Source organism: Ruditapes philippinarum, unplaced genomic scaffold (genome assembly GCF_026571515.1).
Source record: "Ruditapes philippinarum isolate M1 unplaced genomic scaffold, ASM2657151v2 ctg1153_1_1_1_1, whole genome shotgun sequence".
Classification (NCBI taxonomy): Eukaryota; Metazoa; Mollusca; class Bivalvia; order Venerida; family Veneridae; genus Ruditapes; species Ruditapes philippinarum.
Genome location: NW_026856520.1, coordinates 31,935 through 47,431, shown reverse-complemented (window position 1 = coordinate 47,431; position 15,497 = coordinate 31,935). Strand labels below are relative to the sequence as shown.

Below are 15,497 nucleotides of genomic sequence, written 5' to 3'. Positions count from 1 at the left end.
TGCAGAGTACCGGTTCTTGTACACTGCACTTTTTCTTAATGAGATCTATCATCCTATGAAGTTTCATGTCCATAGCTTTCATACTTGAGGAGAAATGACCGGGACAAAGTATGAAAATTAACAAAGGGCAATAACTCAAAAAATAAGAAATGCAGAGTACTGGTTCTTGTGCACTGCACTTCTTCTTAATGAGATCTATCATCCTATGAAGTTTCAAGTCCATAGCTTTTATACTTTCGGAGAAATGGCCCGGAAAAAAATAAAGTATGAAAATTAACAAAGGGCAATAACTCAAAAACTAAAATGCAGAGTATCAGTTCTTGTGCAATGCACTTCTTCTTTATGAGATCTATCATCCTATGAAGTTTCAAGTCCATAGCTTTTACATGTATACTTTAGGAGAGATGGCCCGGACAAAAAACAGGTATGAAAATTAACAAAGGGCAATAACTCAAAAACTAAGAAATGTAGGGTACCGGTTCTTGTGCATTGCACTTCTCCTTAATAATATCTATCATCCTATGAAGTTTCAAGTCCATAGCTTTTATAGTTGAAGAGAAATGGCCCAAACAAAATTAAAGTATGAAAATTAACAAAGGGCAATAACTCAAAAATTAAGAAGTGCAGAGTACCAGTCCTTGTGCACTGCACTTTGGGTTGATAAAAGAAGCTTGCATACCAAGTTTGAAGACAATCAGACTTAAAGTGACTGAGTTATGCTCCGGACAAGATTTAGGGGACGTCGACAACGACACCGACGACACCGCCGACAAAAGTAACCCCTATATAACCTCTATATGTCGCCTTTTCAAGGCGACACAAAAAGAGTGATATCAACATTTGTTCATCATGAATATCTTTTATGTCTTAAATATATAATATCTTAATAAAGCTACTAACCCACACATAAAATATATTGTTGCAAAGGTCAAAATGATAGCAAGATAAAAGTGCCAATATTCTAAACAGTTTGTATTTCTGTGTGAGCCAGATACACATTTAACATCTTAATGTTAATGTTAAAACTGGTGTCATACATTTATAGTTAGATGGACTTTATTTTCTACAAAAGGTCAAAGAAAGTAGCTTTTTTGTTTGTTTCATTTTACGCCTTTACCCCAACAGTATTTCAGTCATATAGACTAGGCGGGTAGTTTCCTAACCATCGTTCCTGGAGAGTTACACCAGTACTAGACTACCTTCTTCCATGCTAAACTACCAAAGCATCTCCCGGGGATCGAACCCACGCCAGAGGTAACTGAATTAGAAGTCATTGACTCTAACCCCTCGACCACAAAGGCGGTCTAAAGTAGATTTTAAGTTGAGTTAAAGTTAAAAGTGTTAAAAATAACCACACAAAAACAATATTGCACAAATTTAAAACAAGTTTTTTTAAGCATTATCAAAACAACATCCCATTACTTTTCAGTTATAAAGATAATTGTAATTTTACTACTAGTTCAAGATAGGGTTAAGTTGATGATTCAAGATATCAACAACAACCTCATCACCAAATTTCATACCCCTCCCCCAATAATGTACTTGAAGTTGGCTTTGATAAGATGATAAGGGAGAACTTAAGGGGCATATAATACTTAAGAAAAAGGAAGACAATATTGTACAGGTAATATGAAAAGATTTTGACTCCTCAAATTAGGTCTAAATAAAGATAATCTTTTATTGTGACCATCTATAAACAGACAGAAGCAATTAAGTTAAAACTAGAAATGTGTCCATAGGACACGGGTACCCCCACACACTTCTGTTTTGTCAATATTATGACTCTACATGTGCAACAAGTTGAAAACTAAATATCTTTTACTAAGTAAAGGGCAAGAACACAAGCCAAAGGATGGACGGACATACAAGGGTAAATCTAAATGCCCCCCCCCTCCCAAAGTGGGGGCAAAAAAAAACAATCAACATAACTATGTCAAAATTCAATGAAACCCAACTCGCTTGATTTATATGTGTATGTGTTAAGTTTCAAGTTAATACATGTTCCGCTTTAAAACATTTTCAGGACTATTTTAAGTTTAACTATGTCGAAACACTTACAAGAGTTGTAGAACTTGGCCTGCTTAGTTTGCTTATGACACTTCATATACATGTTCATTTTAAGTATGAAAATATGATTAAGTGTAAATTTTAAGGCATTTTCGAAGTAAAGAAACTTACACACATAGAAGAGTTATGAAACTTTACATACAGATTGTTATTGAGACTTTTCAATAAATTTAAAGTTTTTAAATCGATACCTATAGTGGTTTCAAAGATACTGATAAAAAGAAGAGGGCCAAGATGGCCCTATTTTGCTCACTTGACCCATCAAACTCATCTCAGCAATTACTTAGACAAGCATCCTAACCAAGCTTGATGACAAATGAGTAAAAAATGTGACCACAAGAGTTTTAACAATTTTTTCCATATTTGGACAGTGTGATCTAGTTTTTGACCCCAGGTGACCCATATTCAAACTATACCTAGAATTCATCAAAGCAAACTTGCAGACCAATTTCCAGGATATTTGGATCAAAACAGTAGCCACTAGAAGATTTTTCTATTTTTAGCTCCTATGACCTAGATTTTCATCCATGATGACGACCAATATTCAAAACTCATCTTAGCAGCTACCTAGAAAAGCATCCTGACAAAGATTGATGATGATTACCGCAAAAATGTGACCACTTGAGTGTTAACGAACAAATGTAGACAGACGACAGACATTCAACAATCCTAAAAGCTCACCCTGAGCTAGCTCAGGTGAGCTTAAAACAAAAGACAACAATAGTTACTGGATAGATGAGATGTGACAAAGTGATTCCTATATCCCTTCAAACTATGTTTATTGAGACACCATTTCTAGTAATATAAAATGGTGTGCTAAACTACACTATATAGTATACAAATCACTATCTAATTCATGCATTATGAAAAAACAACAACAAATAAAAACATGACACAAAAGGCAAGCACAGTCCTTTTTCAATGTAAAATGAACAGTATAAAATATTTTATGTATCATTTTGATAAAATACCATTAATGATTTGAGAAGACATAGTTTATCGATGTTGATGACTGATATCTGTGTAGTATTCTAACACGACCCAGTATCTTTCCTAGTGAACATAGAAGGACTGAAAGTGTGTATTATTATGCAATAAAATCACTGTTAACGTTCTATATTTAGACATGTGACGTAACCATTATTCATGTGACATTACCACTAAAAATGCGACGCGCTAATTAAATAAGTATGGAAACAAATCAGGTGCAATTTAGCTTTAAATCAGGAACGGCAACATTTATTTGTTGATGTTGTGTTAGAATCAAAATAATATATCCAAATCGGTGATTTTATCGCCTGATAAAATCATTGTCAATCCGATGCACATCATTTAATCACTCGGGTTACGTCCTTATGATATAATTCCTCGCATCCGAACTCCAAACAGTGATTTTATTGGGCTATAAATCACTGTTTTAGATATATTATTTCTTAAATAATTCATCTATGTTGATGACTGATATCTGTGTAGTTTCCTGTGCTAGGAGGTATACTACTAGAGTAGTCGGAAGCCTGTTGTAGTGGGTTGAGACCTATAAACCCATGATTTAATAAGTTTACATGTAACCCTTCTGGTGTTGTCAAACTTACTGGTACTGGTATACTAGCTGGTACACCTAATGACTGACAATTTGCTGATGTCACTTCCTGTAAAGAAGCAGAGCCAGGCCCACAATGTGAAGTTTGAACAATATCTGGTTCCTGTCCTGAGGTGATGTATCTAAAATTCTGCTGTAAAGAGAGGGGTTCATTATTATCTGGAGACGAATAGATATTTGAGGTTGACATTGCTGAAACATTTGATGTATTAAAATTTGGAACTTTAATATTAGTATATGATTTCAGAGGTCCTGCATTTATTGTATTATCTTCACTTTTTATCTGATGAAATGATCTGTGAGACGTTAAATTACTGTTCATATTCACATTCTCTGCAGATTTCAAATTTCCATCTAACTTTTCTGAGGTGTTTTTCTTTAGAGATTTCGAAGCTTTTATTTGTTTGTTTTCACTGTTTTCTGAAGCAACCAATAAATGATCAACATTTTTTGGAAGAACATTGATTTCTGTTGGGATTCCATGACGTTTGTTACTTTCTCGAATATCTTTCAGCATGTTCTTGACAGATTCTCGATCCATCTGATGGCGTTTCTCCATATGTACCCAATATGGTGTACTTTGTATAAACTCGTGGCTACAGATGTGACATCTAAACCGTTTCTCACCTGTATGGATACGTTCATGTCTTTTAAGACCTACGGTAAAAGTAAAAGAATATACAAGTGGAATCAGAATATCTCAGAAAACCAGTACTTGTGCACATAACCACCAAATTTTTATTAATTGATTAAACAACAGTGTAAACACATATTGGGAAGGGAGATTGTTGTCATGTGTTGGTATGAACTACTTTGCACATACAGTAAGCTAAATTTAGAAAGTTACTAATGTCAGTATTCTAATGTCATAAGTAACCAATTACCCCTTGTTCATCTTGTGCCAGATAGAGTTTTAAATCTTGCTTATTTTACCTTTTTATATGCAGTTTATACCATTTCTTTGTTAATTACAAAATGACTATGTACAATGATTTTAAGTTGCTCATTTAGAATATTGTGAAATTAATTTCATTAAATCTGATATACATATATTATCATTTAAGGCTAGTTCAAGCCAAGTTTGATGAAAAATCAGTGCAATCTGACCAGGTTCTATACTTTTTGGCTAACTATAATGAACAGTATCAACAATTGGAATCTAGAGAAGTCAATTTGAGAAATTCAACAGGTTAAAGGTCATTATAATAGTCTAAGAGAGGAAAGTATAGAATACAACATACATACGAGGGTTGTCCCAAAAGTCCGTGACAAATTTTATAGCCGGTTCATTTTTAATGCCAATGCAAAATAATTCACACATATAACCGTTAAGATTATTATTTAACATTACAACAACTCATTTACAAAACAATTTACTCTAGTTACTTAGAAATTATCAGTATTAACGACATTGGTTTGAGTTGCCGGCGCACTTCAGATAATTTGCATTTTGTTATGAATAGGCTGAAATTAATTACGTATATTTCAAATATCTGATGATGTGTCTGCACAATGTCACTTTGACTTCCTCTGCTGCTATGTTTAAATCATCTCTGAAAATTTTAGTTAAATAACTGAAAATACGAAAAAGATACGAATAAATGAAATATCTCATATAGAATAGAAAAGTTAAAATGGCGACGTTCGAAGAATTTGCGGCGCAGTGAACAGGTCACTCAGGTTTCATGACTATTTCGAGATGCCACATGTCACGATTTTCAACAATTATACCAAATAGAACAGTCTTGGAACATATCCTGAGCACTTGTGTACAAAAGGCATGAACGGAATCAGAGGTTTGCGCTACAAAAATCGAAAATAAGGAAAACACAGATAGGAAGACTGATCTTTGTCGCCTATTTCCTACAGCTAAAAAACAGGTGTAACGAGACTGGAAGTTCGCGTATAGCAAAAATTAATGTATGCTATCCAAACATTCAATAGACACTTACAACCACATAATTTAAGTCAGAAATTGATGATTTATGGGTACCATTACTGCGTTGAAAGCCATTGAGTGTATTTGAGAAAGGCGCCTTATATAGATTTAACGCCGTCTTTTACGTTGGACGTGTGCTGCGATTCAGTTAGCTGCCATGGTGTTTATGGCATATTTATGTTGTTTGTTGATATTTTTCTATGAAAATATGTGAAATTGTTTAAATTATATGGGTTTATAACATATTAAAATATCAAATTCGTACCTGCTTTATTTAGCTTTTAAACAATCTTGTCACAGAATATTGGGACAACCCACGTATGTTGATGATTAATATAATTATACTGATCTAAATATTTTTGAAAATATATTTACCAGCTTTATCTTTAAACATTCTGTCACAATAATGACATTTCATAGTTGCCTCATAATGGGTTGCCTGGTGAACGTTCAAACTCGATCGTTTAAAGAAACGTCTATTACAAATTTCACACTCAAACCTGCAATATACATCAAACACACTGCATCATGTTAAATACATGTGACATACATTCCTTGTTTTAATATATGTAATTCTCTAGTCTTAATTAAACAGTAAACAACTGAACAGACTAGCAGTCTGGCCTGACAATATACTGATGTTGATAAAAGACTAAAATTACAGGCTGAGAAAACATGATAGATCACACAAATTTGAGTACAAAATGTAGAAAAAATTTTATTTCTCCTTGATTGTGAAGTAAGTTCTTGCAATTTACATTAACCACAAACATATGAAGCAACTGAGTAAATTGAAAACTTTAACATTTATTATCTATTTATTTTGGTCAGACCTTCATCTGAGTCTGATAAGGTAATATAAACACAAACCTTGTTATTCCCATATGTACATTGGCTTGATGTGTATTCAGCATACCTTTACTTAGAAACTTCATACCACAAACCCTACATTCATGTGGCCGGTTACCTGAAGTAGAAAACCTCTAGTTTTTATTTCATAGGTAAAGAACTAACCAAAGACAATCAAAGAGTTAGCACCCCTGAAAGTCACAGTTGTGTATTATGAAAATAGGTAAAGTGCTGGGGATCTCTAAATTGTAATATCTACTATCTAGTCAAATGTAAGCATTTATCTTGAAACAAATGGCTAAACAAGTTTGTTTTCTGTTCAATGGCACTAAATAACTGCACTGCAGTTAGTCCTGTGAAATAACGTGGTATTATATTCAAGATCATCCATATTTTTTAATTACCTCTATTACTGTAACATCTGGCCAATTTTTAAAAAAAATTTTTTTACAAAAATTACATTTTAGTAATAATATGTCTATCAAAGCGATTAATTTCTGTTATATAATTTAGACAACTACTTAATACTTGTAAACCTACCTTGATGACCATTCATATGCATGCTGTATTCAGTTTTCTGACAGAACTGAGCTGAGCACAACTCACATTTCCATGGTTTATTTTCAACATGTATCAACATATGTTTCACCAGGAATCTACGATGTGCGAAAGCTTTCCCACACTTGTCACATACATAAGGTTTCTCCCCTGTGTGTCTTCGCATATGATATACATAGTTATATTTTGGTACAGGTAAACCACATACATCACACATCTCCAATTTGCTAGCATTTTTACGTACTTTCTGTTTAACTTTAACTATCTCAGAGCTGGTTGTACAATTAAAAGTATCTACTGACTGAGCATCAGTTTCCTTTGTTTGTTCCATTACCCATGATACATCATTTTCTTGAATAATGTCAATTTTAGTCCCTTTTTTATTATCTCTGTTCCCAACCATTTTATCCTTTTTCATAATTTTCCTTTTCTTCACCAACCTAGTTTCATTTAAGCCTTCTGTCTTTCTAGGTCTTCCCCTCTTTTTAAAAGGTTTTATTACACCATTGTTTTTGCTGTCATCAGAAATTTCCCTAGTAATACTTGTGGTGACTGAGCCTTCTATTTCATCTCCATGATAAACTCCAACTGAGTCAGTCTGTTTAATTGTTTTACTTTCTTCTACAACATCAGAATCTATCAAGTCTTCTTTAGTGTCCTTTTTAATGTACACTTCAGAATCTTTAATGTACACTTTAGGATTTATTCTATCTTTTCCTTCAAGTTTACTTCTAGATTTCCTAATTTTATCATTTTTTTTCTGATATGAGATTGTAAGTTTCTTTGGTTTCGGATTAATTTGCTTCCTCCTATGTCTTGAAGGAGCTGCCAACTTCTGCTGCAATACTTCAGGTTTACTCGAGAGTAAATTACCACTTTGTTGAATAACTGACTTAGTAGCCTTCACTTCATCACAACTGTTTACATCTTTGATCACTATAGATTCATCTGTCCTACTATGATAATCATTTTCAGTTTGAGTAAAGCTACAGAATGTGTCATATTTAGGGAAGGCAGTGTGACTAATATGGTCAAAGTGATAGGAACCTCCAGATCCATGAAGTTCAAGGTGGTGATGTAAAAGACAGATAGAGATAAACTTACTACAGCAACTTCCACATATATACTTCTTCACTTTATTGTCAGCATGTTTAATAAAATCGTACTTGCATGGACATGTATAATCATCTTTAAATGGATAAGAAGTTTCTTCCAAATCTATCTTTTTAGTATCTGTATTCAAACTAACCTTAACTGCTTTAACCATGTCAATGTTAACATTGCAATGTGATTCATCTGTGTATGAAAGATCTCCCTGATTGGCTTGAATCAATGGTTGTGAATCTTCACTGACAGATACAGGAACTTGTACATTTGGTGTAACACTGGAAAGGACATTACTTTGGCACACATTTTCATTTAATCTGTTTTGCACTGGAAAATTTAATTCAGAATCACATTTCAATGACTGGGTAGCTTGTGCCCTTGATACACAGTTTCTGTCATCATTAGCAATATTAAAATCAACAATTGCATTGTTTACATGTTGAGATATTGATGTAAATATTTCCAGAGCACAATGCTGTGCTTTCTCTACATCTTCTTGTTCCTGTAAGCCATGGGTCTCATTAACTTGCTGGTAGTTGAAATTCTGCTGCTCTTCATGGCCATGAGTATGTTGCTTTAAGTCTTCACTCAATTTCCCAAACTGTTGTTGCTGATGTCCCTGACTATATTGCTGTTGCTGAGTTTGCTGAACACTATCATCTTGCTGACTTTTACTGCCATGTGTCTGCATCTTTGTTGTACCCAAAGGAAGATTGGCAAGTGGTAATAAATGTCTATGAGTATGCTCATTAGATGTAGATGTGGAGACAGAAGGACAGTTTGTTGCAATGTAAGTATTTCTAGTTAAATCATCATCTATTTTATAGCTACATGTGGTTAGTTGGTATTTCAAAAAATTGTCTTAAGCAAAATCACAGCATTCAGCGTCTGAAAATAGACAAAAATATACTTTCAATGAAGCTCTCCTTTAAAACAAAGGGTTACTATACAACTATCTTATGACAGAGAGTCTAAGTTTTGTATATATGCATTTAACTAACTAAAGAAACAAGAAAAGTGCAATGTGTCGAAACCAAGTAATCGACATTCATGTTTCATAGAATCTTCGTCATCAAGTCCCCTGGTGCATTTGTCTGCATTTTGTAATTCAAAATTACGACGGGAAATATGGCTTTTTGATTTTTTACATATATATACAATATGCAGATAAATATTAATTTGCATTTTTAATGTGTTTATTATTATACATGTATCATTTATGAATTTTAGTAACATACATGTAGCAGAAATCAAACTGGAGCTATAAGTGACTTATTTATACCCATAGCATGTCTTTGACCATAACTCAATTTTCTGGGCTGAAAAATGCAAAATTCTGTCCAAAGTTTGGTCAGTATTATGGAATTTTCAAAGTGATAGTACATGATGTACAACAAAGATAAATATAAAATTTCAATCTTATATAATAGCTTGAGTAGTTTTTACAATCAAAGAAGAGTTGCACACAGCGCACATTCTCAATAAAATAAAGCTTTTGAGGTTGGGAAATATTAAAATTTGTTGTTGTAATTGTGTCATTTTTTATCACTGAAGTAAAAGTTAAGGGTATTTTGCAAGTTTGGCAGAAATATTTTCAACAATAAACTATTATATAACAGGATGGCATTTATTTCGGTAATGACACTGTATTTCCTTGGTAACGTAGATTTCAGATCTAATAATGTAACATATTGGCTGCATATAAATAACAAATGTCTGTAAAAAATATCAAAATCTGTAAATTCTCTATCTATAGGGACTTTCTAACCCAGGGAAATTCAAGGAAGTTAGGTACCTTGCTAATTTTCAGTTAATTTCTTCAAATTTAAATATTCTTAGAAAGCAAAAAGAGTCAATTTTGGAAATGATTATTTTATGTCTTCATTCAAAGGATATATATCATATATAATATATGAGAGGTCGAATGCATACACAAATGTTGTATTTAGAACCTTTTTTCAAAACATTCAAATTTCCACTTTCTTCATATTTGGAAAATTTATTGCTAAGCAGTTTTAAATTTATCCCAATACAAGATGTCACGTATGTTTCATTTTATTCGTATACAAGTAAAAGTTACAAAAACAATTTTATTTTTTGTAAAATAATGAATATATTTGGATATTATTTTAACATTATTATACATAGAATGTAATACGGCCAGTAAACTCTTTGCAGCAATGAATTTGTTGCTATAATTGAGAACTTCAAGCTTATAATATATTTTTAACATTTCTGCTGGTACATCAACATATTATGAAAATATCTTTCCTTTGCAAAATCACTTTTGTATCTCCTTACATTTAATACAAGGTTACCGTTACTTACAGCCATGCTTATCCCAACTTTACCTTTAATTTTAAAAAATTGTGTAATTTTAAGTTGGAGTAACGTATGTTTCACACTGGCTTATTTATGAACTTTATCACAGAATTAAAACTTACATGTAAAATTGACTTTTTTATTTAGGAATCAAATGTACATCATTCTATTGTCATACAAATACGATTTATGTTTTTATATTTGCATGTGTAAACAACATAAAATTTGTTTGATAAAAGTAACCTTTGTTTCACTTTGGTTACTTAAACAATTTAAAACTCGAACAAAGTTAATAAAATTTACCTACTAATTTAAAATTGAAGTTAATGTTACTGTTATAGGTGCTTTCTGACTTCAATTTCCCTTTTAATAAAATTACTTTAAAAAGTTGGTAAAGTATGTTTCTGTAACATATGTTTCATTTGTAAATTGAAAGTGAGTTGAAAAATGACGCAAGACCGTATAACCCGCAATAATTTGTGGTTAAAATATCAGAGTTACACATATGTTAATTTTATTTCTCGTTTGGAGTCTTCTTTGAATGGATCAGCTCTTAAACAATGGTAACGTATGTTTCTTTTTAAAATGCTGTTGAAAAGATTTGAATAAAAAATGAAAATTTCTGAAAACAGAACGATATTTGAGAGGCTGCAAGTTTCTTTTTGCTTATAATTATACATTTGCTGTATTATTAAGCATGCATCCATTCAATTATGTAATTTCTGTTTCGCTTCTAATTGTTTAGGTTTGTCACTATTTATTCGTATGCATTTGGCGGCATTTGATCATCCGTTATATCAATGAGGTTTTTAAGAGTCAAATATAATTTTTAGTGATAATCAAATTGCATATACACGTAGCAATGACTAATTGCACATGTTTTGTTTATCCTGGAACTTATTTTTTCTGAAACACAATTTCAAAGTTGAAAATTCTAGGTGGCAACAGTAACATATGTTACATTTTAGGGCATTAATGGTACTTGTAAAAGAAAAATACCAGATAAAAATGTAAAACTGAGAGGGTCCCTATTAGACGAAGAGGCAGCCACCTTTGTAACAACATTTTGACCTCAAGAAAAACCTTTGTATGAGAGCTACCCAGTGGAACATCAAAGAGAATGAGTGACAGAAGAGTATTTTCACATATATACTTAATAATAATATACTTATACTATATACAAGTAAAAAGTAATTAAGATGTCATGTAACAGTCTTGAGAAAACTATATCCTAAACAGCATATTTTGGAGATACTTGAAGATGTTTGATATTAGGTTCTTTAAAAAGAGTATTTTATGAGGCAGTGCCAATTTATGAAAAGAGGGTTTGTGCTTTTCCAAGATGGAAATTGTGCTTTTTTTATTGAAGTGGCTAGCCATATGGGCCATACTGCTAGTGAAAAATTTTAGGTATCATGTCAGATATTCAATAAAAAGGTCTTTTAGAAACGCAAGTTTTCATATTTATACGCGGAAAGTCCGAGCGGGGCCTAAGGCCCAGCGAGGACTTTAGCGCTCTTAGATAACATGTATGATGTGTATCAATTCAAATGAAATCAAATTATGAGTAAATGAAAATTTCAAAAAACTATATATACCTAATGAGCTAATGCACCTAATTTCATATTAATTGTTTTATATATGATGTAGGTTATTTATTTTGAAAATGCCATGCAACTAGCCTCAATAGTCATATAGACTAGTCATATGTGACACACATACGGCTAGAACTCTTGGCTAGCAATACGGGCCTGTACAGCTAGCCACTGCCCTATTTAAATGTTTTATTTGATCTAAATAATTTGACAGAAATGTTAAAACTAATCAACATGAGTTAAAGTAAGTCCAAATATTTAGACGTAACCGCGGATTCGAAGCTATCTTTTACAAATCGCATTTTCCGATACTGGCAAGCTAGCAGTTCCTGTACAAAAATCGTAGTTACTTAAACATTATTTTTTATTACACTCACTCACCAAAATTTGAATTTTACACATCAATATTCGGCTCGTCACACAAATCATGGAAATTCCATAATGTTCTAAACATAGAATAACCCTAACTTATGAGGCCTCATATGGGGTACCGAAATTATTGATTATTTTGTATGAAGAGGAGTAGTTCCCGTACATAAAATCTAACCATTGTAATTATACAATTTTATTATATCGGACCTATTTTTCATTTACAATTGTTGAACAGACCATTATCTAAGAAATAAATAGATGTAATTCAGGAAATAGACCGTAGACTAAACGCGAGTATCTATTACCCGGTACCCTTACCCCAACGCATTCACATGCAATAGCATGCTTGTATACATAATATTTTACGCATCAAAGCCATAAAATTATTTTAAATACTAAAATAGTAATATTGGTCAAAATTCTGATAATTAAACAAGTTTTAATCACATTGCCTACTTATCTGTAAACAGGTGGTATAAGTGGAAAACTCTTTAACAAGCCTCACGTGTAAATATCTTTGCGCATGCGCGCAAGGACGGAATCCCCCAGAGAAAACAATGTCACGTTTTGACGACGCACAGGTGAAAGTGATTTAAAATGCGACTTTTAATTCGTATTGCCGAACTGACACTTAGATTTTGTCTGTTTATGTATCTGCTTGATTTCAAATGAATTTTTTAAAAATGCAAGTAAAAATCAAGCGTTTAAATGAAAAATACGGGTACTGCTTCTGTACGGGAACTGCTCGCATGCCAGTAAACGTCAAAATGTAAAAAAAAGAAAATGCGATGTCTTTTTTTGCAATGATACTGAAACGCCTCCTAAATAGAATTGGCGTGTCCACTATAAAACTTTTGAAGCAAAAACTGACTTTGAACAGCTAAATTCGGAAATTTGACATCGTTTTTTTTCTGACTTTGTTTTTAACATTTTAATTACTTTCGTGCTTAATTAAACAATCCCCTGTACCTTCAGAAATATTTATATTCAATAAGAATGTATTGGATAAATTTCTGAAAGCCATTAGATTACCTTAACATCTTCCTTTGTTTTTCCATTTACCCTTTTTAAAAATTTAGTACCAAAGGGGAAAATTTTAAATTTAAAAGGGAATAACTATTTTTAAATTTTTATCCCCCTTGTATCAGGGAAAAAATTTATGAAACCAATTTTCCCAATTCATTTTGGAGTTTTTTAGCCAAAAATAAAGGGTTGGGGGGAGAATTTTTTTTAAATTTTTTTCTAGCTTTTTAATGAAACTATAAACACTTATTCATTTTAAGGTTGGTACATTTCCAACAAGTCTTGATCTAGTCCAACTAATTAGACTTGTCAAAGAGACACCGAGATAATTTTGGACGGGCGCTGTCTTTTGACAGTAAAAAAAAAAGTCTGTAAAATGGGTCAAACCGTTCACGCCGAATTAATTAGGCTAGTCTTGACCATTCTTAGAAATTCAATAAAAAGGATATGACCCACTCGGTTCACTCTCAGGAATGTTTTAACCTAAATTCAAACAGCAGAGTAATCACCATGGAAAATTTGTTCAAGATAAATCAGGGCCACTTAAAATTGTAGAAAATTTCATAACAGTCTTTTCAACGATTTTCAACAGTTTTTTTTCAAGATTTAAAAAAATTAAAACCAAATGTTATAACATAATATGTACATAATGCATTGGTAGACCTTGGTATGACTACCCTTAAATAATGTGAATAAAAAGGCAGTTCAAGGACTAGGTGTCACTTCTTAGTACGGTATTTGGGGTGCAAAATGATAAATGCATCCAATCTTTACAGCCATTTTACATTCCCCACTTTATAATATTAGCAAATATGGAAACTATGTCGTGGCCACTATAGTTACTAAGTCGTAACACGGATTTATATTGTCAGTTAAAGTCCGTGGTCGTAACCACGAGATAATCAAGTCGTTGGTACGAGACACTAAGTTGGTACGAGTTGGAAACGAGATAACTAAGTTGTGCGCACGAGATAATTAACCAATCAGAGTACTGTTACATTATATATATTATGAAGTTTTTAAACTTTACAACTTACATGTAACATTATTTTTTGAAAATACTGAAGATATTCACTTTTAACTTGTCTTTAGGATCATATTAGAAAGCCACCTTCCAAGCCCCATCAGACAATAATTTTGACTATAGCCCTTTGTTGTGACAATTTTGTGGTCGAATTGGTCAGTTTGTACGTACAACGGCCTGTTAACCTTGTTTATACGATAACATGAGAAGGAATAAGTCCTGGTTTATTTTATCTGGAAGGGACATTGCCCAAGGATAAGGATGTTTGAGGTCAAGGGTCAAGGTAACCATGGCACTTCATGTAAAATCTTTGTCTGATGAATAATTTAGAAGGGATAAGCTATGGTTTATATAAACCAGAAAGATCATTGCACCTGATCAGTAGATGACATATCTGATTATTTCGTGGTAATTTGGTCAAAATCAGGGTCACAGTAACGCGAATTGTAAAATTATTGACCAGTCAATAAGTTGTATAAATGGCACTTTAACAGGCTGGTGAAGTAGGGGTACCCTTGTACATTTTGTACTATAGCACATGTCTAGTTAATTAGGGAAATTCATATAAATGGTGTAATCTGATTGGTTATTTATTTCGTGGCCACGTCTTAGTAACTCGTGGCCACGACACATATAGTATCTCGTGCACACGAGATACATAAAACACACACATGTCACCTTTGTGCAATCGTAGATATTACCATTGTCTTTCAAATAGTTTGGAGTCGAACCAATGTTACAAAAAAAATGTTCTTCTTTCCCTTGTAAATATATGTGTGCTTCTCCGCTCCTGATTGCCAACGTATCTGATTCGCCATCACTGTGATTTGTATTTTCCAGAAAATACAATTAAACCGTCCTTTATGTATACAGATATAGGCATTTGACGAAGTATCAAAATTTGGAAGTAAAACAAATTGTTGATTTTTGTAAGAATTTTTTTAAAAATAATTTGAAACAAATGAACTGGGAATGATAAACTCAGTTTTTGATAGGCAGTTTACCTGCCAGCTATAAGGACAACGTTATGTGTGTTAAGAC

At 32.6% G+C, this 15,497-nt stretch overlaps 1 protein-coding gene across 1 annotated transcript; it reads right to left on the bottom strand.

Moving 5' to 3' along the window:
• Positions 1-754: 754 nt before the first annotated feature.
• Positions 755-13,481, bottom strand: LOC132746865 (uncharacterized). Its single transcript, XM_060736138.1, has 5 exons — positions 13,442-13,481; positions 6,996-9,008; positions 6,477-6,573; positions 5,982-6,106; positions 755-4,324 (listed from the first exon to the last, which is right to left on the bottom strand). The coding sequence occupies exons 2-5, from the start codon at positions 8,809-8,811 to the stop codon at positions 3,510-3,512; spliced, it is 2,853 nt and encodes a 950-aa protein (XP_060592121.1). The 5' UTR covers positions 8,812-9,008; positions 13,442-13,481; the 3' UTR covers positions 755-3,509.
• Positions 13,482-15,497: the final 2,016 nt, after the last annotated feature.